Below are 27,183 nucleotides of genomic sequence, written 5' to 3' on the forward strand. Positions count from 1 at the left end.
CTTACAATCTAGGAGGGAGGAGAGAGTGGTACAGGAGGAAATAGCTGTGGGGGATGGAGTGGTGGGAAGAGCGGAGGAGTTCAGCAAATTAGGTGAGGGCAGGGTAGGCTTCTCTGAAGAGATGGGTTTTCAGGGTGCGCCTAAAAGTCGAGGAGGGAAGATGACAGTCTGATGGATTGGGGTAGTGAGTTCCAGAGGATGGGGGAAAGCCCTGGAGAAGTCCTGAAGATGGGCATGGGAGGAGGAGACCAGGGAACTGGAGAGAAGGTGGTCTTGTGAGGAGCGGAGAGTGCGTTTTGGATGGTAGATGGATATCAGGTCGGTGATGTAGTTTAGGGACGTGTTATGAACAGCTTTGTACATCAATGTTAATATTTTGAATTTTATGCAAACAGACTAATTTATGCAAATTAGGCCTCATGCACACTGGACATTTATAAAAGCTGCTCCTAGGGGCGTCTGGCAATTATTTTCCTGCCTCTAAACTGCCCTGGCATGTTAGCCTATATGTCCATGTGCACACAGGTTTTTAGCAGCGTTTAGTGGTAGGAGAAATTATTGAAGCATGCATTAAACCGGATGTCTCTGCAAGTGAAATCTGCCTGTCAGTTTCCATCAGTTTTTCTTCACGTGTGGTGTAAATGAGGCCTAATTGTGGCTTTGAAAGTTTCCCTTTAAAAGGCCAATTTCAAAATGCATGATTCTAAAGTGAAACCCAGTATGACAACACACCAGAACATTATAATCGCTACCAATGTGCTAGCATGGTTTTGGCACTGCCCATCACATAAGCAAAAGGCACTTTAAGAGGCACATTCTCACACATGAAATTTCTGCTGTTAAAATGGTTTTAGAAAATCCACCCAGAGTTTAACGTTTAAGGCTCCGTTCACATACAGGGATTTTAAATCACGGGCAGAATTGAAAACGCGCTTTTAAAAATTGCATGTTAGCGTGCGCAGGTACCATTGATTTCAATGGCACCTGAAAATGAGGAGCATTTTTGGTGCCACTACCACACAATTTTTCACGCAACAATCAAACAAAATCATGCAACATGCACCACTGGACCTTCTTTTAAGCAATGCGCAATTTCATTTGTGTGGAAAAAACACCCCACATTTTCAGTTGCCATCTGAAATTAATGACACCTGAACACGCTGATGCACAATTTCACATTTTAAACAGAAAAATTTCAAATCGCCAGAATCGCTGCAATTCCGCCCATGAGTTAAAACACCTGTACGTGAACAGAGCTGAATGCAGGCCATAGACGGCTCGTTTATCTGCCGATTTTTTGTTCGAAATAATAATTTTTGCAGTTCCTCATTTCTTTTATCGGTCATGCTGGAACATTTTCGAAAAATGGCCGATTTTCGCAATCATTGGTGGCAACAGAATTACTGACGTTTCGTTTTACGGCTGAAAAAAAAAAAAAAAAAAAAAAAAAAAAAAAAAAAAAAAGAAAATCGGCAGGTAAACGAACCGTCTATGGCCTGCATGAGGCCTTTGGTTCAAGATTTTGTATAGGGGCTTATCTTGTATGCCCAAGACCTTGGTTGTAGCTCATAGGCCCAAGGTCTTGCTCACTCTTTCCGCCTGGAATGCCCAAGGCTTCCCCATATCACCCACCCTGCCTGATGTAATGAATGCAAGTCACTTTGAAAACCAGGAACACAGAAAGTTGCTGTAGTGTGAATAAAGATTGTAGTGGTTGTATTAATCAGGGTCTGCAAACTTTCTGAGCAAAAGACCACTTTACTGTCCTTCAGATTTTAAAGAGGCCCAGACTGACCAGTGGGGGCAGAAAATGCCCTGGCATCAGTAGGTATAAAAAATGCCCAATCATTGGCTTGAAAAGAAATAGTCCCCCATTGTATCAAATGGGAAGTATAGTGTCCCACTGATGTCAGTTGGTGGAACTGTGCTCCAAGGGCCAGTTCAAAGCAGACCGGATAAAAACGAGCCAAGGGCAACATCTGGCCCCGGGCCACAGATTGGAGACCACTGATACAGTTTATTCAGAAATCCAATGTAATAAGTTTGTTACAATATGGTCTCATGCACATTGAATTAAAAAAAAAAAAAAACCCACAGCCAAGTCGTGTTTCCAAGGAGTTTTTAAACAGGAAGAGAAAAAAAAAAAAAAAAAACACAACAACACGTACGCATCTAAAAGACACACAAACAAGTGCATATGCACGTAAATGTATTTTAAAGGCCAGAAGAATGCATTTTTAAACACCATGAGTGCACACATTGTAACATTTGAGGCGGTTTTCCTGCAAAATTATAGCAGAAAAAAAATGCTGCTTATTTTCATAAACCCATGTGCATGAGGCATATATTTTGTATACAATAAAAATTTGCTTATGTGGACATCAAGGTCTGCTGCAGCAGCAACCTCATTAAAAAAGTAAAAGGGGGTCAGGAGCAACCTAAAGTAAACCGGTTTCATGCGACATATATTAAAAAAAAGTTTTGTGGGATTTTCAAGGTGAATAATCGCTCAAAGAATTGACATATATAAATTATTAAGACCCAACATTACTACAACTGAGATATCAGGTTGATGTTAAAAAAAAACAAAAGCAGAGCGTCTAACCCCTATGAACACAAATGAGATTATACACAAAGCAGAGCATCTAACCCCTATGAACACAAATGAGATTATACACAAAGCAGAGCATCTAACCCCTATGAACACAAATGAGATTACACACACACACACACACACACACACACTACTGTGCAAAAGTCTTAGGCAGGTGTGAAAAAATACCGCAAATTAAGAATGCTTTTAGAAAAAGTGTTAATTTTTTACCAATTAACAAAATGGAAAGTAAATGAACAGAACAGAAATCCAAATAAAATCAATGTGTGGTGTGATTACCCTCTCCCTTCAAAACAGCATGGCTTTGTCAATTCTAGGTACACTTGCACAGCTTGTAAAAGGAACTCAGCAAGTAGGTTGTTCCAAACACCTGTGAGAACTAACCACATATCTTCTATGGATGTAGGCTGCTTCAAACCCTTCTGTCTCTTCATTTAATCCCAGACAGACTCTATGCTTAGATCAGGGCTCTGTGGGGGCCAAACCATCACTTCCAGGACTCCTTGTGTTTGACCTGTGACATGGAATCATCTTCCACCAGCTCACCTTAGCAGAGTTTGGCTGTTCCTCAATCAGCTTTAAGCCTCCTACACAGCTATTTGTTTCAACCTACAGAAACAGGTGATCATTAGCACCTGCTGGGTATAAATTGATTAATCATACACCTGACTCTAATCTTACAAAATTCCTGACTTTGTGCTAGTGTACAAATTGTGCAAATGTAAGCATTGACCCTGATTTGAAGCCAAAAGGGTAGTCACACCAAATATTGAGTTTTGATTTAGATTTTTCTTCTGTTTGCTCACTTTGAATTTGCAAATTGATAAAAACTATTAAAATATATATTTCTGAAAGCACTCTTACTTTACAGCATTTCTTCATGCCTGCCTAAACCTTTTGCACAGTACTGTATATATAAACAAGTGGTCCATATAGTGAAGTTGGTGTAGATATATTCACTTTAAGGTCATTGCAAAAAAGGACAAGGGGGCACTCTGGATGAAAAAAAAAAAAAAAAAAATTAACTTCCACATACAAAGGTTTTTTCACAGTAAGAAGCTGTAAAAAAAAGTGAAACAGGCTCCCTCAAGAAGTGCTGGATGCACAAAAACTAGATATTAACATTTATACGCAACAATACCAGGAATAGTTGATCCAGAAAATATCCAATTGCTTTTTGTGGGATCAGGAAGGATTTTTTTCCCCCCACTGGAGCAAACTGGACCATGCAGGGTTTTTTTGCCCCTTTCTCTGGATCACCCCTGGGTATATGATTGTATATATGAAGGTTTTCTATTTATTTACTCTTATTTTTTGTTTATTTTGGGATTTTTTTTGAACTGGAAGGACTATGTCTTTTTCACCCCAACAATGTAACTTTTTTTATCTAAAATACATAAAAGAAAATCCCGCCATCAATGTAAAAATTGGAAGTACAAGCACAGCAAAATCAAGTATCCTAAATACTTTTCTGCAGATGTTTTTTTTTTTTTTAATTTTCATAAACAATTGCTTATTGACTTGTAATGTGCCTCTAAACTTGCTAGAAAATGTAACTACTTTGAAAAATGTCATTCACTAGCACAGTCCCCTCCTTCCTTGGAAGTCAAAGCGCTTTCCTCTTCTGAGGGACCCAACTTCTCCACCCTTCCCAACCTTACATAACCTTTGATGTTGCAACAGAGGAAACTACAGTGTCACGTGGAAAACAGTTCTGGGTCTGCTAACATCAAATACGGCGGTGGCTGCTACAGTCTCAGGGCTTTTAAAGTGTTACTAAACCCACAGCAGTAAAGTCAGTCTGTGCAGTAAAGAATGCTCATCATACTCACTGTGGAATCTAAGGGGTGAATAATCCTCTGCATTGTGTAAAAATGCTGTTTGATCCTGACTTCTTTCAGTGCCCCCCTCACTTCCTGATAAAGACATATCGTGTGGAGTCACTCTACACATGCTCAATTTGGTGTGCATTTCTAGAGAGTTTTTTTTTCTTGGGAGAGTGCATGTGATTAGCAGAGGGCCAATCAGCACTGACCAGAAGTCAGAGGATCTGCATCCTTCTAGAGAAAACTCCTACAAGCTTTAACCATTGCTCTGCTGAACACTGATAGAAGTCACATGACTGCTATATACTGCTGATGAGAAAAGGTATTTAGCAGTTTATATTTACTGAAATAATTGCATTTCCATGTTCTGTGTACTGAGAGAGACCAGATATAGTGAATAAAAGGGTCCTGGGTTTAGCTACACTTTAAACGTATTGTGGACATGTTTGTGGTTAAAAGCCTCACCTGTTTAGATATTTAATGTGCATATAATCTTATGGATACTTCTAGACAGATCTGTCCGAGAGGTAGAAAAAACACAAAAATTGGTACCAGTAGCAAGTGAAAGTCACAAATTATACAGTTTTCCTCACAGTGCACAAGTCTGTATAATTATATAAAGTCTTTTTTTATTTGTGAATTTGTTGATCCCCAAAACGGACATGTTAAAATGGCCTATATACCAAAATTAGGTTTATGTTACACATAAACAAAAAAAAAAACATGTCAGATAGGCAGCCTTAAGTAGAGTGAAGCCTAAATCCAGTTTTCATTTCACTTTAAATAAGAGGTAATTCTGGGGTCAATCTGGCCCAAACAAAATATTTCCACTACAATTACAGTTGTGGCCAAAATTATTCAACCCCCAATGCTGTAAAGGGGTTTAGGGACTATAGTGTACATTTGGAATTGTATTCAGAATCAAATCCTACAAGGACGTTGTAACTACCCAAATGCAACTAAAATGACATCAATTGTTTATGTAATACAGTAGTAAATGGTTCTTATGTGGTTTCTTCATTGCCACAATTATTCAACCCCTTAAAGACTACCACTCTGAAGAACAGAGGTTCATACAGGTGCTTTCCATCAGGTATTGAAAACACCTGTGGATGTCACCGAGCAGCAATCAAGCATAATAAGCACCAATTAGGCAGCTTTAAAATGACTGTGATACTCAGCTCCTTCTAGACATTTACTGGTGTGGTTACAAACATGGTGAAGGCAAGAGAATGGTCCAGGAAGACAAGAGAAGAGGTGATTTCTCTTCACAGGAAGGGCAATGGCTATAAGAAGATTGCAAAGATGTTAAACATACCAAGAGACACCTTAGGAAGCATCATTCGCAAATTCAAGGCAAAGGGCACTGTTGAAACGCTACCTGGTCGTGGCAGAAAGAAGATGCTGACTTCGACTGCTGTGCGCTACCTGAAGCGTAGAGTGGAGAGAAGTCCCCGTGTGACTGCTGAGGAACTGAGAAAAGATTTGTCAGATGTGGGTACAGAAGTTTCAGCCCAGACAATAAGACGCACACTGCGTAATGAAGGCCTCCGTGCCAGAACTCCCAGGCGTACCCCCTTGCTGTCTCCAAAGAATAAGAAGAGTCGACTGCAGTATGCCAAAAGCCATGTGGACAAACCACAAAAGTTGTGGGATAGTGTTCTGTGGACTGATGAAACAAAATTAGAACTGTTTGGGCCCATGGATCAACGCTATGTTTGGAGGAGGAAGAACAAGGCCTATGATGAAAAGAACACCTTGCCTACTGTGAAGCATGGTGGAGGGTCAATCATGCTTTGGGGCTGTTTTGCTTCTGCAGGTACAGGGAAGCTTCAGCGTGTGCAAGGTACCATGAATTCTCTTCAGTACCAGGAGATATTGGATGGAAACGTGATGCAGTCCGTCACACACCTGAGGCTTGGGAGACGTTGGACCTTTCAACAGGACAATGATCCCAAGCATACCTCCAAGTCCACTAGAGCATGGTTGCAGAGGAAAGGCTGGAACATTTTGGAGTGGCCATCGCAGTCACCAGACTTAAATCCGATTGAGAACCTCTGGTGGGACTTAAAGAAAGCAGTTGCAGTGCGCAAGCCTAAGAATGTGACTGAACTGGAGGCCTTTGCCCATGAAGAATGGGCGAAGATACCCGTAGATCGCTGCAAGACACTTGTGTCAAGCTATGCTTCACGTTTAAAAGCTGTTATAACTGTAAAAGGATGCTGTACTAAGTACTAAGATTGAATGTCACTTGGGGGTTGAATAAAACTGATAATGCTGTGAGCACAGAAAAGACATTTGTGGTTATTTCATTATAACTGTTATGTTATATTTGTCTGACCTACAAGTGCCTCTTTAATGTAAATGTAAGCAAGATGACTGAATGATCAAAAGCAATGTCAAACTGGCCAAAACACTCAATTTCAGTGGGGGTTGAATAATTTTGGCCACAACTGTAGATGTACTGTACTCACTGTCAGCACTCTTAACCTATATGTAGCAGCAGCTAAATACAGTGTTGTGTTCTAGCCCTTGAATTTCCTGTCCCATTCAAGAACAAAATCGATTCAGGCAAGGTCTGCTAAGCCATTCAAAAAGGAAGCTTTGTATTTTTATGAATATAATGCTTCCTCTGATTGGCGGAGGTGGAAATCATGGCATCTGCCTCTCCACCACAGCCAGAATCTAACCCCCCATCCCCCATTTTCCCACACTGCAAGGGTTAGATGCCCTTTTTGCCTAGGGGTGCACGGATATGGAGAAATGCTTACCTTACTTCTGGCACCAGCAGGCTTCTTCATTCTATGAGGCAAGTCCCCCGAAGCCTCTTCTCTAGGACGCTTTGGACTGCGGTATCATGCTCATCCCCTCTGCATACAATGCAGGGTTAAAAGACCTGAGTTTTAGGGAGAGGAGGAGAGCACCAAAGTCAGCAGGAGTTGGGTAAGTAGCACTGCCTCTTCTGCTCGCCTAGTCTAAACAAGCATTTAAGCCTTGCAGGGTTGGGGGTAAGGGTTTGTCACATTCCTGGAGTATCTCTTTCAAATAAACAGAATGCCATAAATGTCTGCTTTGCGGCTGTTAATACATACTGACCGGACATATGACTAACAATTGTAGACCACTAGCAGTTACCTCACAGTAAACCATTTGTAGATCAACACCCTACGGTTTTCAAATTACAAAAACCATTGTGGGTAGCCTTGATACTTACATATGTATACTTTGTCGATAGAACATTTTACAAATACTCACCAAGAAGCATCTGTAGTAAATAAAATATAAGTCCAAAGACACTGTTTGGCTGATTCATTACACTGTCCTTTCCAAAAATGGAACCCAAAAGTCCAAATCCACGACCCCATCTGAAGGAAAACAAATTCAATAAATTAATGCAATTCCTATATTCCTTTTTTAATAAACAAGTTCCTAAGAAAGACTGAAGTAGAGTGCACAATGATGAGAAGGCTTCTTACTACTACAAAAGGACAAAAAACTTGTACTGTAAATATAATCCTCAATAGCCACAAAGGGATATAAATCCACTGAGTGCACAGAAAATGCCTTTCCAAACAGTTGTTACCTTGTAAAATATCAATGTGCTGCAGCTTCTGCTGACAGCCACTATAGCCTCATGCTGCCGGTGTTTCAAAAAAACTGGTCAAGCAGACTTTTCTTGACTGGATACACCCTCCTGTATGCCTCATACAAAATATGGATTCATCAAGTGATGGACTAGGGTATAGAGAGCCATGATTGCAGATCAGTGACCTAATAGACTGATTAAGTATACTTTTTCACCTTGACATTTAGGTTGCAATGGTGGGCTGGGACTATTCATGAATGCTGTTTCAGTTGCACTATACGGACAGGCTACACTTTAGCTTTTATGCTGCTTTCACACGGATGCATTTTTATTGTGCTAAAAACGCAGCAAAAACTCAATCCCTTTGAATTCTATGGGACTCTTCACACCACTGCGTTGCAAATGCTGCACATTTTTAAAGTCCAGCATGCTGCATCTTCTTTGGTGTAGTGAAAGAAATACCTAGGTCTCTCAGACCCACTGCAGAGCAGCAGAAGATGACGGTCATGCGTGACTAGTCACCACAAGTCACTATACAAAATGGTAAGCCAGTGAGACGGTACCAATAAAAGATACTCAGACCACTGCACAGCACTAGGGTGGAAAGCCATGTGTGACCAGGCTGCCACAGACCACTGTGAAAACAGTATTCAGTAAGAACTGAATGACACAGCCTATGCATAGACTTACTCAGAGCAGTAGGAGTTTAATGGCTGTATGTGACTAGGTCACCACAGGCTGCCATACCACTAGTAGACACACAAAAAACTGTACTAGCAAGAGGTATTCAATGACTGACTGGAGCAAGAGGGGCAAATAGGGTTACAGACCATGCGTAACAAAGTCATTATACAGGTGAAACTCTAAAAATTAGAATATCATGCAAAAGTTCATTTATTTCAGTAATGCAACTTAAAAGGTGAAACTAATATATGAGATAGACTCATTACATGCAAAGCAAGATAGTTCAAGCCGTGATTTGTCATAATTGTGATGATTATGGCTTACAGCTCATGAAAACCCCAAATCCACAATCTCAGAAAATTAGAATATTGTGAAAAGGTGCAATATTCTAGGCTCAAAGTGTCCCACTCTAATCAGCTAATTAAGCCATAACACCTGCAAAGGGTTCCTGAGCCTTTAAATGGTCTCTCAGTCTGGTTCAGTAGGAATCACAATCATGGGAAAGACTGCTGACCTGACAGTTGTGCAGAAAACCATCATTGACACCCTCCATAAGGAGGGAAAGCCTCAAAAGGTAATTGCAAAAGAAGTTGGAAGTTCCCAAAGTGCTGTATCAAAGCACATTAATAGAAAGTTATGTGGAAGGGAAAAGTGTGGAAAAAAAGGTGCACAAGCAGCAGGGATGACCGCAGCCTGGAGAGTATTGTCAGGAAAAGGCCAATCAAAAAGTGTTGGGGACTTTCACAAGGAGTGGACTGAGGCTGGAGTCAGTGCATCAAGAGCCACCACACACAGACGCATCCTGGACATGGGCTTCAAATGTTGTATTCCTCTTGTCAAGCTGCTCCTGAACAACAAACAACGTCAGAAGCGTCTTACCTGGGTTAAAGAAAAACAGACCTGGTCTGTTGCTCAGTGGTCCAAGTCCTCTTTTCTGATGAGAGCAACTTTTGCATCTCATTTGGAAACCAAGGACCCAGAGTATGGAGGAAGAATGGAGAGGCACACACTTCAAGATGCTTGATGTCCAGTGTGAAGTTTCCACAGTCTGTGTTGATTTGGGGAGCCATGTCATCTGCTGGTGTTGGTCCACTGTGCTTCATTAAATCCAGGGTCAACGCAGCCTTCTATCAGGAGATTTTGGAGCACTTCATGCTTCCTTCCACAGATGAGCTTTATGGGGATCCGGAATGCATTTTCCAGCAGGACTTGGCACCTGCCCACACTGCCAAAAGCACCAAAATCTGGTTCAATGACCATGAGATTAATGTGCTTGATTGGCCAGCAAACTCGCCTGACCTGAACCCCATAGAGAATCTATGGGGCATTGCCAAGAGAAAGATGAGAGACATGAGATCGAACAATGCAGAAGAGCTGAAGGACCCTATTGAAGCATCCTTGTCTTCCATAACACCTCAGCAATGCCACAGGCTGATAGCTTCCATGCCACGCCACATTGAGGCAGTAATTGCTGCAAAAGGGGCCTAAACCAAGTACTGAGTACATATGCATGCTTATATTATTCTATGTACAATCTTTGTTTTATTGATTGCATGTAATATTCTAATTTTCTGAGATTGTGGATTTGGGGTTTTCATGAGCTGTAAGCCAAAATCATCACAATTATGACAAATCACGGCTTGAACTATCTTGCTTTGCATGTAATGAGTCTATCTCATATATTAGTTTCAGCTTTTAAGTTGCATTACTGAAACAAATGAACTTTTGCACGATATTCTAATTTTTCGAGTTTCACCTGTAGGCCTTCACTGTGCATAAACAAGGGGAGAAAAAACAGCCATAAAAATCTACAAAGCCCATCGCATACCAACCCCAAAAGCATTATTTAACCTTTAAAATAGACAAAACACAAGAGCGGTCCAAAATGGGTGGCTCCCATAGCAGCAATACACAAAGCAGTCACTCTTGCTCACTCCTCCATGTACAGTTTCTCTTTCATGGTCCAACCACAGGGTGGGGGGTGTTAGAAGACCAGCAAGTGTAAGAGAAACTGCAGCAGAGAAAGATCATGTCCCCTTTCCTGCCAGACAGCACTGTATGCTGTGAAAGCTATGCAATCTCAGGACTGAATGCAAAGAAGCAAATCTCTTTGCAGATAATCAACTCTCATGTCTTCGCCCAGGGTTTTCAAAGCCTACATTTTTCTGTCATGACAGGTTTCTGTTAAAGGTAATCTTCTGAAAACTCCAGCTGCTTGTTGACCTGAAACAAGCAAGCAGGTGAGGACAAAACACAAGCAACTGCATAAAAGAAAAAAACAAAAACACAAAAAAAACACCTCACATCATGACTAGAAAAGGTTGCATTTGACCTGCTGGTCAAAAGCAGTCCCTGAACTGCCATATGCATTAAAAGCTCACCGGATTTTTCGGACCACTCTTTGACCTTTTGGTGAAGATCATTTGAAGTATCTGTTCTTTTTGGTGTTCAGTAGGGGGTACTCGGCCTTCATTCTGGCCGAATGGCTGGAAGTATAGTACCCGTGCTGAAATGATGGGGGTCCTGAGGGATCTTCCCATGGGAAAGGAAACCAGGGCACCCACTGGGTGAGGTGGGGGAATGGGAGTAATTCCCTTGTGGAGGATCCTGAGTGGCCCAGTGACTCCGCTGTTTGACTGTGCTACCTTGTCTGGTCAAGAGCTGGGAAGGCAGACACCTCACAGTGACAAGTTCCCCTGAGAGTGGTGTCCTGAAAAAGATTGTCTGCGAAAGTAGTACTAGGATCGTGGTACCCCACTGTGTGAAACAGTATTAGGCCACGTCACCAAAGCTTTTTTTTTCCTGTGCTATGCCTCACGGGATAGGCTTTTAGGCCCAGAATGGGGTAATTTGTGTTAGCAGGCCACAAGGTCTTGCCGTTGCACTAGCACCCATTTTCTGTGTTTCCTGTATTTTTTTGCTCATCTCTGTCCCTTCTTGAATTGGATTGTAAGGTGTTTTCGGGCCTACCCTGAAGTCTAGGTCAAGGATGTTTAGCCCTTAGTTTCCATCCAAGGCAGGGGAGGATAGAACCTAAGGGCCAAACATCCTCCCCTGCCTTGGATGAAGGGAGTCCTCTTCTGGACAGTGCTCTGCCTCGACTTGGCATTAGGAACAGGATCCACCAGGTCTTTTGGCTTGGAGGACCTACGTGTGCCTTGTCCCAGGTCAAAACTCCTGCACCACAGAAGGCCAGGAAAGGGTCCATTCTCTTCAGGAGGGACCGTAGGACACACCCTAAGTGCACTGTTTTGAATGGATTTCACATGCACTTTTTGCATACTTTGGCATTTTGTTTTTGCACATGTTTTGGGAAGACACACACACTTCCTTATTGCCAAGTGCAGGAAGACACACAATCGTTAATATGAGCCCTTACTGTCATTATGGCAATTGCTAAAAGGTCTTAGGAAAAAGTCATTCATGAACTCAAACAGCTGTGTCAAAAGTTTTGGATCCTAGGAACTCCTGGATTGCCAGACATCTGTATGGTACAAAGTGCGTTCATTTATAAAGATCTATAGAAAATCCATATGCATACACACAAATTAGCAAAATTCTCAGATAAAGAGAGAAGAGACTTTGAAGTGTGTGTGTCTCTTTATGCAGTGTACAAACATCCAATACATTATTTTACAAATATATACCAAATCCCTAGTGAACTCTGCTCTAATGCAATAAAAATCAAAAGTATACGGAGAAAAATGATATAAACTGGAAAACGTATAACCAATATCACAGGTCAAGATAGCCGCTTCCACTAATATCCACAAACGGATACTTCAGATATGTATACAATAATGTGTAGCACCATCCCTTTAAGAATAGTGATAATACACCGACAATAGTAAATGCAATCCAAACAAATTCAATAGCAGTTCTTCGCCCTGTGGCGATTGAACCAGAAGTGGGAGCGGGCACCTGTCAGAGCAAGGTATTCGCTCCCCCCTCACCCAAAAACATGCCAAAAAAGAAAGGGGGGCATATGCCCAACGTACATTTTGTCAAAAATGAGTGGTTGTCCAGTCTCCTCTGGAAAAGAGGAAAAAAACAAAACACAGTCATAGGGTTGGGGGGAGTGCAGAATTTCCGTAGGTGGTCAGAGAAGAAGTGGGTACCTGTCAAAATCAGGTGCCTGCTCCCCAAAAGGTAACAATTCTTCATGGGGAGCGGGGGACAAGTCCTTAAAAAGCAGAACTTCCCCTTTTGGGTGGAGCTTCGTTTTACGTTTACACTGAGATTGTGTTTGGATTTTTCAGTTTGTCTGCATTGTATATGTATTCTATTCACTATGCTTAAAGAAATGGCGCTACATATTTACAAAAACATGCAATAAAAATATATTTTAATAGTCAATTATGTTCTCATTCGCTTGCCCACTAGGTAATAACTACTTCTCAGAAGTAAAGTTGGAGGAACTTAGAGGGTCATCTGAAAAAAATCTTTTTACTTTGTAGATACAATTAAAGTAGTTGTAAACCTCAGGCATGAAAAATGAGCAAAGCACATCCCTCTATAGTGTGTACTAGCCTAAATCCAAAGCACCGAATGTGGTTTCTCTCTCTGATCTCTCTTCTATCTGTATGAGTTACTGATAGAACTTTAAGCGGACACCTCAGTCCCCTGGAAGACAACCCGTCCCCACCAGCTCAAATCAAGTAACTCAGACTTAGCGCTGTTTTTCTCTAGGAGTCTATTAGAAGGGGGTATGTCACTTCCATCTAAACATCAGTATGTGCGAGACATCAGATATCTGTCCCTGCCTTCTGCTGCTGAAAGACTCTGAAATGTGTGTTTTGGAAGACTGTAGGAAGAGAGAGGGCTGCAGATACATAGGCAAAACTTATGTAGGAGGATTTGTTTAATCTCTGTGTATCATATGAGGCTTACCACTTTAAGTTTAGTAATATTTTGGAAAAAATAATTTTTTGTCTAACACTTTTGAGCTGGGTTTAGTTTATAGGGTATGTCAGGATTGGAGGGATCCTTTAGTGGAATAATGAAAAGTAGATCTTTTAAGAAATTGGAGAAGCTTGACTTGCCAAACCAATTGCTTTTCCCATTAGACAGATCCAGTATTTTAAGAACTATGATAAACTACAACATGAAAACTGGTTCCCTATTAAAAAAAGATGAGAAATGTATCTAAGAATGGAGTAATTAGTAAAATTCCACTAAGATGCATCTAGGGAATTTTGTTAGCGTAGACATTTAGACCTGATTCACACATGTGCGGTGCAGATTGAAGCTCAGGTTTCACAGCTAATTGATACAGTCTTTGTGCAGTGGTTCATGTCAGGTTTACATCAGGTTCAGGACAGGATTTTATTCTATCCTCACACATATGCGGTTTAGAAATGGTTCCAAAAGAAGTCAATAGCCTGTAATCCACAGCCAAAACCTGAAGGCACTGCTCAGAAATCGTACATGACTCTTTCAAACCGCACTGAATCCACACCGCCAATGCACCGGACATATGTGAACAGGCACCATAAGAAGCAATGTTATTTCACGTCATGCGGATTGGATGCAGTTCAAACCACATCCAATCTGCATATATGTGAACTGCCATTTAAGGTAGTAAATTAGTAAAAAGTATTGATCTTAACCGCCAAATAAAAATTTGACACCATCAAATACAAATGTGTAGCAAACTCAAATTCCTAAATATTGTTGTGCTGTCTTCAAATGTGATACTATCCCTTTAAATAAAATCGCATGAGATTACAATATGTGCACCATATAAATGTCTGATAATTTTAAACAAAACTCATAACCTCAACATTTGTCATCAATTGATGAACTATGTAAAAAAAAAAAAATAAAAAAAAAAAAAACAAAACCAAAAAGACAGTACAACAATATTTAGGAATTTAAATAGGGAATTAAAAAAGGGCTTCTCCTAAGGTAATGGATGTACAGTTGTGACCAAAATTATTCAACCCCCACTGAAATTGAGTGTTTTGGCCAGTTTGACATTGCTTTTGATCATTCAGTCATCTTGCTTACATTTACATTAAAGAGGCACTTGTAGGTCAGACAAATATAACATAACAGTTATAATGAAATAACCACAAATGTCTTTTCTGTGCTCACAGCATTATCAGTTTTATTCAACCCCCAAGTGACATTCAATCTTAGTACTTAGTACAGCATCCTTTTACAGTTATAACAGCTTTTAAACGTGAAGCATAGCTTGACACAAGTGTCTTGCAGCGATCTACGGGTATCTTCGCCCATTCTTCATGGGCAAAGGCCTCCAGTTCAGTCACATTCTTAGGCTTGCGCACTGCAACTGCTTTCTTTAAGTCCCACCAGAGGTTCTCAATCGGATTTAAGTCTGGTGACTGCGATGGCCACTCCAAAATGTTCCAGCCTTTCCTCTGCAACCATGCTCTAGTGGACTTGGAGGTATGCTTGGGATCATTGTCCTGTTGAAAGGTCCAACGTCTCCCAAGCCTCAGGTGTGTGACGGACTGCATCACGTTTCCATCCAATATCTCCTGGTACTGAAGAGAATTCATGGTACCTTGCACACGCTGAAGCTTCCCTGTACCTGCAGAAGCAAAACAGCCCCAAAGCATGATTGACCCTCCACCATGCTTCACAGTAGGCAAGGTGTTCTTTTCATCATAGGCCTTGTTCTTCCTCCTCCAAACATAGCGTTGATCCATGGGCCCAAACAGTTCTAATTTTGTTTCATCAGTCCACAGAACACTATCCCACAACTTTTGTGGTTTGTCCACATGGCTTTTGGCATACTGCAGTCGACTCTTCTTATTCTTTGGAGACAGCAAGGGGGTACGCCTGGGAGTTCTGGCACGGAGGCCTTCATTACGCAGTGTGCGTCTTATTGTCTGGGCTGAAACTTCTGTACCCACATCTGACAAATCTTTTCTCAGTTCCTCAGCAGTCACACGGGGACTTCTCTCCACTCTACGCTTCAGGTAGCGCACAGCAGTCGAAGTCAGCATCTTCTTTCTGCCACGACCAGGTAGCGTTTCAACAGTGCCCTTTGCCTTGAATTTGCGAATGATGCTTCCTAAGGTGTCTCTTGGTATGTTTAACATCTTTGCAATCTTCTTATAGCCATTGCCCTTCCTGTGAAGAGAAATCACCTCTTCTCTTGTCTTCCTGGACCATTCTCTTGCCTTCACCATGTTTGTAACCACACCAGTAAATGTCTAGAAGGAGCTGAGTATCACAGTCATTTTAAAGCTGCCTAATTGGTGCTTATTATGCTTGATTGCTGCTCGGTGACATCCACAGGTGTTTTCAATACCTGATGGAAAGCACCTGTATGAACCTCTGTTCTTCAGAGTGGTAGTCTTTAAGGGGTTGAATAATTGTGGCAATGAAGAAACCACATAAGAACCATTTACTACTGTATTACATAAACAATTGATGTCATTTTAGTTGCATTTGGGTAGTTACAACGTCCTTGTAGGATTTGATTCTGAATACAATTCCAAATGTACACTATAGTCCCTAAACCCCTTTACAGCATTGGGGGTTGAATAATTTTGGTCACAACTGTACATCCATTTGTCCCACTAGATCTTATTGGAGTGTTAATAAACTTTCTATTACGTGGTTAACACCTCGCACACATATAATTTTAAGTGTTTATTTTTGTAGAAATATAAAAAAGGTACCATACTATTAAAAGAATGGCGGTACAACAAAACAAAACAAAAAAAAAAAAAAAAAAAGAAGGATATCATGGGCAAACGAAGGCAAAATAGCAAAAAAAAAAAAAAATCATACAGAAAAGGGTCACAACACAGATGTGCAGTCGTTTCTACCGTAGCAGCATCTCATCTTACTAGAAATAAAAAAGAAAACTACATATTCAAATAAAACATGAAAGTATGACTCAGCTGAGATCATGAGAAGGAAAGCATGCACTGATAAGATTAACTGATTCTGGATGCCACGTCCACATACAAAGAACATAGAACCAACCTTTTGGACAGAAGATTCAGAACAATTGTAAAATATACTGATCAATAAAAGGATTGTGAAATACAACTTTATGCACACACTAAATTAGGGCTGCAACTAATTATTATTTTCATAAATTGGTTTGTTGGCTGATAGTTTCGATTAATCTGATAAAAACCTCCAAAAAAGTGTGGTGCATAATTTAGTTAATAGGTAAAGTTTCAAAAACACAAAAAAAAAAAAAAACTATTTATTCTTGAATAGCTATATGCAGTGGTAAATACAAATAACCAGCTGTATGGTTAGGAATCTAATCCACTCTGAGAATAACAGACGAGATATACTGTATATACTAATACAGGTTGAATCTGGTACATATCAGAATCAGATCAAAATTGTTATTGAAATAAAGTTTTTTTTTTTAAGACCTAAAAACACTGTTTTGCAGATTTACAGAGAGGACTGTAATATAATATGAATGACAGACTCCCTTGTCATAGGCAGGTTGATACAAGCTACTTGTGCCTGTTGTCACTTATGATGGCCATCATGAATTGCTCATTTCAAAATTTTGGTTTTAGGAACGTTTGTTAAACTTTCTAATCAGTGGGGTTGAATCAACGTTCATTTTCTATCATAGTGACAGGAAAATTCAAAGGAGCAGAATAGAAAACTTTTGATTGAACCAATTTCAGATAATGTATGCTTTTAGAAATGACATTCATTTTAAAACGGATTGTTAAAAGCAAGCAAAATTTTCAAACATTCACCCATTCATCTTGTCCAAAAATCAACACATGTATGGCTAGCATAAGACATTTAATAGCAGCAGTGTGCTTTTTTTTTTTAATCACCTGTCATGATGGGGTTAAAAAAAAAAATTAGCCCTTTGTACAGCCCCATAACCGCAGATAATCACTAATATGAAGGGGTTAATTTATACTATGACTAGTACTGTAAACTGTGAACGAAGAATATATATATTTTGACAAATGTTGACTTGAGGTGGGAACATTGAGGTATGGGGTTTTCCCCAACATGCTCTTGAAGTTATTGCCAGTGGGGAAGCAGGCAATGACATGCCAGCTGGCACTGAGCAAGAAAGTAGCAGCCGATGTGATTGCATTCACAGTCAGTATTGCACAAAGCTAAGTTTGTATCTCACACTCTGGAAACACTTCGCTCAGTCAGTCTGTTCTGTGCAATACCAGCTGGTAATACAGTCAGACAGTCACCATTAGAAATCATGGGGCCCCATACAGCCTGACAAGTTCCCCATATGCTGTATACTCAGCCCACAGTCGTAATGATCAATTGTAATAAAATATACATACCCAGTCCAAACGGTGGCACTCTGCAGGTGTGAAGTAACAAAAGGAAGAGAAGGCAGGGAGTTTGCTGTAACAGGTAGTGGGCCAGTGCAGTACTAGGGACTGGCTTCTTGGACACCTGTCTTCCTTTGTGAGAAGGTCTGCTGAATCTCGGAACCCTGAAGATACATTATTTCCGTTCTGTGTGGAATTTGTGGAGTGTCACTGTAGTGGAGACCAGGAATCATTGAACATAACATCTACTGAACACTAGACTGTATTTTTGGACCATCAGTTCAACAAACAGATTTTATGGACAGCCTGTCAGTTTCCTATTAACAGCACTGTGGCTCTTTATTTTGCAGGTTCTAAGTTTTTGTCAATTTCATAAAGGCCAAAACAAGTGCTTGAAGGTGGGTTTTGCTAACAGAGGTCATGGGGGTTTGTTGTTACTGCCCTGTCAACACGGCTCAGACCATACCCACCCCCTAAAGAGATACAGCTTGCAGAAGGTGAAAGGTGTAGCTCCAAGGGGCATTACTAATCAAAGATTTACATCACCATCAACTCATGCCCACTCTTCAGTAAAGAACACAGAACAACCACTAGCAGCCCCAAATGTAAATGAGCCTTCTGCTGTCTAGCAACATTACTTGGATCCACAGCTTCAGCCTGGGGTGCACTGCTTGGCTACTAGAGGCATGCCATTAGAATTCATAGGGACCTTGTCACCAAAGAGGTTTTTTCAGTTATGGTGACCAGGAATTGTCCAACCCTGTCCACATGCTTATTGGATTAATCTGATAGCCTGGGGTCACAAACATTGAAACGCTTAATGGCACCCCTATGCATCTAGAAAACACGCACAATCACACCTGCCAAAACACCTGGAACAGCATGTTATGCCCTTAAATGTAATGTGCGAGAACACAAAACACGCATGCACAGACACATGGTTTGGACGAACCCTTAAAATTGGACATGCAACATAATAAAGCCTTCCTGCAGCCTCTCCGAATGGCTTTACCCCAGAAGCACTTTCAACATATTTTAAGGTTTCAGGAAACCCCTGCCAAGAAAATACCACAAACACAGCTTAGGGTACATCAGTGATCACCAAGTTGTAGATATTACTATAGAACACTGATCACACTGGGGGTCGGTGGGAAAGGGGCCTCTAACTTAGGTGCCCTTTACATTGGTGGACAGTGGAAAGAACGCATGGTTACATTAGCCTAAATGCCTTATAAATCAGTCAGTGAAAAGAGAACTGCCTTACAGATAGATACAAAGACCACTGAGCAGTAGTTCCATATCTATAAGGAGGGAGATAAGAGTTTGTCCTGGTCCCATGTAGCTGACTCCAGATGAAGCTGGCTGGCCGAGAAACAACACAGGCTCATCAGGCAGGAGGTTAATCCCTTAGACAACATGTGGAGGAATCCTCAAATTCCACAGAACCCTGGTTGAGAAAGGCTAGTTTAGAGTTCCACTATAATAGCGCATGCCCTCCAATGTAATGTAAGCTGAACTTTAGATGTGATTGTCCTAGATATATTGTATCACTTTTCACTTCCAAAGATTCTTTTCAGCTGATTCCCTTGCTGTAATGGTTATGGTGGTGTCAGTAAGAGTTAAAAGAAAATAAAGCAAAGGTGTCACTTGCAAAGTAAAAGCACAAATATTTATTTTAAGATTAGGGTGTATTTACAGCAAATGAATGCATCAATCTATAACAGGAGAGGGATGGTCCACATCCCCACCAAAATGTTACACCCCAAAAACCAGCTGGGGCACTTCTGTCAGTATCAGTAATCTGAAGGGGAGGGGGGGGGGGGGTTGGAGAACAGTTCATTTTCTGCAGCCTGGAAAATCATGCAATATAAAATCCTAACAAAGGCTGGCTCTTCTGACCTTTCCATTGCTAGTTGCCTGGCTGTCAGAATGATCCATTGCCTTCCTATTTTGAGGTGCTGACCCAAAACATGTACAACAGGACAATAGTAAGGCAACTATTTTTCACAGGGGGAGGTCAGCAATGGCAGTCAACATGTTTCTCCAATCTAAGGTTGCCCCTCACCTCCATCCTAACGCATGCTGAATTGTGCATTTTAGACATCAATATAATCTCCATTTTTTTGTGGTTAGTATAAAAAATGCAACTGTGTAAAGTTAATACCAAATATGCCAAGTCTCAAAAAAAAAAAAAAAAAAAACACTCTCAAATTGTAAATAGGAAACACTTTGTAAATCTGTACAGCAGGACTGTACTACAGTGGGAAGTTTGTACACTTTTCTAACACTTTGAAATGTATAGCAAAAACTTTTTAGGATTGAGTAGGGAAGCATGAGAACCCCTGCCAGTTTTTATTGCCACCTGTCTCTGCTGGGGGTCATAATGACATATCACTGAGTGTAGGAAAATCCAAAATGTTAGCACTGTGTCACCAATAGAGGCAAGGGTAAAGCTTCCAATTGGGAGAACTGCTCCAGTGACAGCTGGGTAAGATGGGAATTCTCTTTATGGCTGGAGAGAGCAAGTCCCCCATCAGCTGTTTACAGAACCACAACTGCCTCATAGGAGAGGTCAGGTAATGGATGCTGCTTAATTACCGCCGCACTGACCCCGATTCTGGCCCTGGATACTCCAAGCACACAGAGATGTCAAGTACGCCTTGGAAACATGAGGGAAATACTACTTCCCATAGGCGTAGAAGTCTTCATACAGCAGTAAATCATTTCTACTAAAAAACGCACAGAAGGCTTTGAAATATGTAACATACGGTTGCTACTGTACGATGAGATGGTTTACAGGCCATCATACTATTTGCTTCTGCTAGCCTCATGAAAATGCCAAGTGCCTATTATGCTGGCCTCTGGCTTCAGTACTTTGCATGTCAAGTGTAACATCAGAAATTCTTTTTTTCAGTCTTATTCTGGGTTACTCACAAAGAATACGTAAACCCAACATTTCATATTCCTGATATGTGTCTGCTGTACCATGTACTTGTATGGAAAAGTGTCCTGTTCTCTTTATATTGCTTCCTTTGTGTGAGATCCCTTGTATTCCTGCCAGTCTCTCTAGGCATGACCATACTAGGCACGAGAACACACTGTGGTCAGTTCTCTATCTATGCTGGGAACTCAGCCTGTTCTTCAATGACTAGACTTTTCCTGACATACGCCCCCTGCACAGCCTTTCACTGGGAAGATCAGTGAACTGCTGTTTCTCCTCCCCCTGCTTTTTATGCAGCTGAGAACAGAGAGAATGTGATCTCTTATAAAAAAAAGGGGGGGGGGGGGAGAAGTGTACATGTTTTTTATATCTATACACATGTTTTTGCCTTTCATTTCTTTTTTAAACTGAACAGGTTTTACAAGGTGAGGGCTTACAATCACTAAAGTACTGAAGCAGTGTGACAAACAGGCTAATTAGCACTTGCATAAGAAAGTCAGCAATGGCATCCTGCATATTTCAGGAAAGGTACAGTATGCTTTAGCTCAAATTACCTATGGTTTAGTGCCAATTCACACTTTATACTAGTTTTTGCTAAAAGAAAAAAAAAATGATATCCATTCACTGCAGTGTCTAAAAAAAGTCTCCATCAGAACCAACAAGCAGGGAGAAGTAGTCGAACCAATTCAGTTGTATCTGAAATTCAAACTTCAGCTATTTAGCTTCATAATGTGCTTTTTTCCAGCAAAGCTTTAAGATCAGCCTAGCAAACATGTAAAAGAAGCCTACGGCTACATCTGCTGGCTAGAAATAGCAAATATCAAATGTGTAGTATTTCAAATCTACCTGCCTAACTTAGGCAGTTATTTTATTTTTTGTTCCTAAAACATATGTAAAAACGTGGTACTACCGGCACGACTTTTTATATATGTGGGACTATGCCATGTATCTATCCTCTCAGGTTGTACAGACTCCATTACAGTATAGATCAGCTAGTCTGCACCTTTAGCTTTCTTGATAGGCACCGGTCTCTGTCCCCCGCCCTTTTTTTTTCTTGTCCATTTCTCTGGGCATCCTTCCTGACTCCAATATATGTCAATACTCAGGTTAAGTATGCTCTCTTGGTTCGGGTCGGACTCCCGCTTACATACCAATGCTATATGATTAAGAATAATGCATCCCAGGGGCCTTGTTTTGCACTGATGTTTTCCATGTGATCAGATCACTAAATCCTCTGTCTCTGATGTGCATTGAATTTTTTTTCCCCTCATTGTTATGTACTATACAACTGTTATTGTTCCACAGGCTATTTTCTGTTACCAGGACAAATAGGAGTGTACTCCCCCAGCAGGAAAACTATAAACATCTGACAAGGGTTCTTACCCCCTCTACTCCATTCTAAACATTAAAGATACCCTAAAGCTGGCAATACATTTTAAGAGACGTGTCCCTTGACTTCAGATTTACAGCTAGTGGAAATCTGAAGTCCCCCGCCCCCTTCTTATATTCTTCCAGTGGTGCATGGGTTAATACCAGTGCTGGAGCTGTGACAGGCACTCATCAAGCGTGTTGAGTACGCACTTTCTTCCCACTCTTCCATTCATTAAAGCTGTAGTATAGCTTCCATGAATGAAAAGCTATCAATGAATGGGGGAGGTGGACCTTTCATACATCTGCTATGCTCCATGCACAGAAGTCATAGTACAGCTTTGATGAATGGAGGAAGGGGGTGGAAAAATTGGGGCTAGATGGCACTCAAATGCCTCTCATAGGTCCAAGGGATGGATGGACAGTTTGGTTGAGAGCAGAAGCAAATGTAACTGAAAGCATTCACAGTAAGCCTTGGACGTAACTATTTTGAAAAAGTTATATTGATGGGTTTAGTTCCAGTTTAAGATTGTCATTATCACAGCCAGTACCAGAAGGGACACATTGTGTTAAATGTAATTCCTTGTGCTGATTTTTTTAAAACTTTTTCTTAAAGCAGATCTTCACCTCTAAAACATATTCCCACTCTTTTCTCCCTATATTTACCCATGACATGCACTGACCTCCCTTGCATCTATGCGTGTCACATATCCCAGAGGCCTTTCATTCAGTAAAGATGGCGGGACTGGGCCTAGCATTGAGTCATCAGAAGACCTGACAGTTGAACCGGGAACAGCTGGCAGCCTTTTGTCGGTGCAGAACCGAGTGCTGGATCCGCTGTGTGAAATGTGCAGAACACACCAGGTAATTAGGGGTTTAAAAACAAATTGGATAGGGGGGGGGATCCACTTTAAAGGATAAGTTCACCTTTCAGTAAAAAAAAAAAAACAAAACACATTTTTTGCAGGTAAAAAAAATGCGCATTTACTATTTTTTTCTGCAGAAGCCTGGAAAGCATTGCATCAGCGGTCAGCAGATCGCTGGTGCCATGCAGGTCTCCTGCAGATATGTCAGGATATCTGCCTGCCCATACAGAATGTACAGGCAAGCAAAATATAGTGACAGGCAGAAGCAATGAACTACCACAGTGCTCCACAGCGCCGTGGTAAATCATGAAGGCCTACAAGTTGACAGCTGCTAAGGCTGCCGGGACTTGTAGTCTCTCAATCACAGAATAATGTGAATTACTGAAATGGCCAAGAGGGCAGACAGTTAGTGGGGGGGGGGGGGTAAATCCCCTGCTAGCTGTCAAAGCAGGAATCAAGGGCCACTCAGAGAGTAACACGTAAAATGTTACGAAAGGTGAACTTATCCTTTAAAGAAGTAGTAAACCCAAAAGCAAGCATTTCTTGTACTGTAGCTCACTAATTCTTAGATGTGATGGCTGTATTTGTTTCCCTTGTACTCTTCATCTGGTGATTCCGTCAAGTCTGCTGTTAAGAAGTTCAAGCTCTTCAGCAGAGTATCAGTTTACATGGATAAGACCATCCATTTATAACTGGCAGGTTTATTAAAATGATCCGTTTTATTCTTGTAAAACAAATACCCCAAAAGGAACAAAACTGTTTGTTGTAACAGATTATAAAGTTCTAGCTGGAGCTTGGCTTTATTTTGTTACTGCATTCAAATCTGCTAATACATTTAACACTCCCATCCCCCCTAGACTAACAATGCTGATGTCTGCTGTGTCCTACACTCATTCCTCCAGAGTGGTGTCTTACCAACACAGATGGTGTGTTACTGGCATAATCATCAGGTGAAAACAAGAGGGGAAAAAGCAAAAAAGAGCAGCCACCACATCTAATGAACAGTAAGCTGTAACAAAAAACATTTTTTTTTTTGGGTTTAATACGGCTTTAAACTTCACATTTTTCTTATTCATCCATGCAGGCTGAATGTGATAAATTACTTGATTCCCTCATCCACTCAGTTCACATGATTCCCACACTAACCAGCACTGAGGAATCCCTCCTGCCAGCTACTGTATTCTGACTGCCGACACCTCTGGCTGATTGAAAGCAACTACTGTTTGGTCAAGAATTATTTGCTGATTTTTAGATTTAGGCTACATTCCCATTTGAGCGATTTGTAACTTGAAAAACACTAACTTTAAAAGAAAAAAAAAAAATCTATTGCTTTCTATGGTACCTGTTCACGTGAACAGGCACCATAGAGAACAACCGATTTGCGTTTGAGCCTTTTTTGCATCAAGCTACAAATCGCTGAAGTGTGAATGTAGCATTGGAGCCAATTCATACCTAAATCACACAAAACACAGTCTACATTCCTGAGAGATTCAGCGCAGTGTGACTGTCAGCCCATTCATCTGAAAGAGCTTAAATTATAGATACTCTAAAGCTGGCAATACATTTTAACATTAGTGTTCCTTGTTCTGGTGCTAGTGGAAATCTGAAGTCCCCCGCCCCCTTCTTATATTCTTCCAGTGTTGCATGGGTTAATACCAGTGCTGGAGCTGTGACAGGCACTCATCAAGCATGTAGAGTAAGCATACACTTCCTTCCCCCCACTTCCATTCATTGAAGCTGTAGTATAGCTTCCATGAATGAAAAGCTATCAATGAATGGGGGAGGTGGACCTTTCATACATCTGCTATGCTCCATTCACATGCAAGAATTATTTGCTGTTTTTTAGATTCAGGCTACATTCGCATTTGAGCGATTTGTAGCTTGAAGCTCGAAAAACGCTCTAACTTTAAAAAAAAAAAAATCAATTGTTTTCTATGGTGCCTGTTCACACCTGATCGCACAAACAGACACCATAGAGAACAATTGATTTGAGTTTGAGCCTTTTTTAGCTTCAAATCGCAAGTGTGAATGTAGCATTGGGGCCAATTCATACCTAAATCACACAAAACACAGTCTACATTCCTGAGAGATTCAGTGCAGTGTGACTGTCAGCCCATTCATCTGAAAGAGCTGAAATTATAGATACCCTAAAGCTGGCAATACATTTTAACATTTGTGTTCCTTGTTCTGGTGCTAGTGGAAATCTGAAGTCCCCCGCCCCCTTCTTATATTCTTCCAGTGTTGCATGGGTTAATACCAGTGCTGGAGCTGTGACAGGCACTCATCAAGCATGTAGAGTAAGCCTACACTTTCTTCCCCCACTTCCATTCATTAAAGGGAAAGATATTCTTCTGAAAGAGCTGAAATCGCACCATAAGTAGTGTATGCACTACATTTCAAAAGCACACTGTAGTACCATGCAATCTAGTGCTGGCAAATGCCTGGGGTATCATTAGGAATACAATGACATATGCAGATTGCACACCCAATGCACTTTGAGCACGGTGTAGAAAAAGCACACAGAATAAGGGTTTCCAGTACCATGTTCTGGTGTGAACGAGCCCTGAGGCCTCATTCACACTAGGGCATTTGGAATTGCACACCCCTTGAGGGTTAGGGACTGATGTGAATGTACAATATATATGTAAAGCGCTGCGTAAACTGACGGTGTTATATAAGTACCTGAAATAAATAATTGCAGACAGAATCGCTGCGACTGTACCCATGATTTCAAAACGCTCTGCTGAAATGTAAAGTCGTGGAACTGTGTGTTCAGGTGCCTTTCATTTTAATAAATTTTTTTCATTTAATCTTAATAAATCACTCTGCAATTGCGGCAAACTGCGTTGCCCAAAAGAAGTTCAGAAACACGCCATGGCTGGCCCCAACAATCGTGGCAGAACCGCACTGCGTTTTCCGATGCCATTACAATGGATGACACCCAAGCACACGGTTCTGCGATTTCAAATTTTAACAGTTTTGAAATCATGGAAATTCACCCTAGTGTGAATGAGGCCTAAAGGAGAACAGGCCAACAGGGTCACAAACAGCTCAAATTTTGGCCAGCTCATCAGGAATCAGCGAAAACTTGTTCCGTGTATGGCAGACAGATCATAATTCTAGGATACCTAAGGCATGTCTACGCTAACTGAAAAGCAACGTGTATTGGTGTCTATGGTGACAGGGGCAGCAGCTTGTAAACAATGAACAGGCAGGTCCTTGCCCAGTGGTCCCCTCCTGCTGGGGAGGACATGATGTACACTTCCTCCTTTGGAGAGGAATGCAGTCAACTGAAATGATCAGGCTGTGGAGGTGTGGTTGTCTCTGGCCCCCAGCCATGTCATCCTGGCAGCTCTACAAATGCCTGTCCTGATGACACATGAGGATCTATGTTATGTGTGGAATGTGGGTGACACCTGTACGGAGAGGCTCCATGTATGATGCTGGGAGGATGGGATTGGTCCTCCCTCCCTATAGTAGTCCTATGAAGTGCAGAGGTCAGGACAGGTTCTCAGCCTCCTAATCTAATCACCATGATACCGGCTGACACCAGTCCCACCTATGAAGACGTGGCCGCAGCTCCAGCCCTACCCAGCAGAGTAGACATTGAGCTCCCTGTGTAGGTGGTGAGGGAGACACCAGAGCCCAACTCCCACATCCCTCTATGGGACCGGCACTTCAGGACCATGAGGCAGCTATGGCTGGGAGTCCTCCTCACAGGGAGGTGTGTGCTCAGTCAGCCCGGACCCCCGCTCTACTCCCTGGCCGGTACCTGGAGGAGAGGACGCTGGAGCAGCGCACCCGCTCGCTGATGTCGCACATGGCCTGGTAGCCGGGGTCCCTCTCCTTCTCTCTCTCCACGTGGAAGGCGTACAGGGCCAGGACGATACCGAGGACGCACACCACATACCGGGCCCCGCTCTCCCACCGCGGCACAGACACTCTGAGCACGGGCGCCGCCATCTTAACCCCGGCCTGCTCTAATCTCGCGCGGGAGCGAGATACACTCAGCGCTCGCTCCAGCCGCAG

General features: G+C 41.5%; 1 protein-coding gene across 1 annotated transcript in view; it reads right to left on the reverse strand.

Annotated features, from left to right (window-relative positions):
• VKORC1L1 (vitamin K epoxide reductase complex subunit 1L1) overlaps positions 1-27,183 on the reverse strand; it is a 35,986-nt gene extending 8,803 nt beyond the window's left edge. The window contains exons 1-2 of the mRNA XM_089668464.1: positions 26,927-27,183; positions 7,696-7,805 (exon numbers count right to left, since the gene is read on the reverse strand). Of these exons, the coding sequence (XP_089524590.1) occupies positions 7,696-7,805; positions 26,927-27,117 (301 nt within the window). The 5' untranslated portion in view covers positions 27,118-27,183. The remainder of the gene's footprint in view (positions 1-7,695; positions 7,806-26,926) is intronic.

The sequence above is a fragment of the Staurois parvus genome, unplaced genomic scaffold (assembly GCF_062004578.1).
Source record: "Staurois parvus isolate SC_StPar_1 unplaced genomic scaffold, SC_StPar_1.0 ptg000058l, whole genome shotgun sequence".
Classification (NCBI taxonomy): Eukaryota; Metazoa; Chordata; class Amphibia; order Anura; family Ranidae; genus Staurois; species Staurois parvus.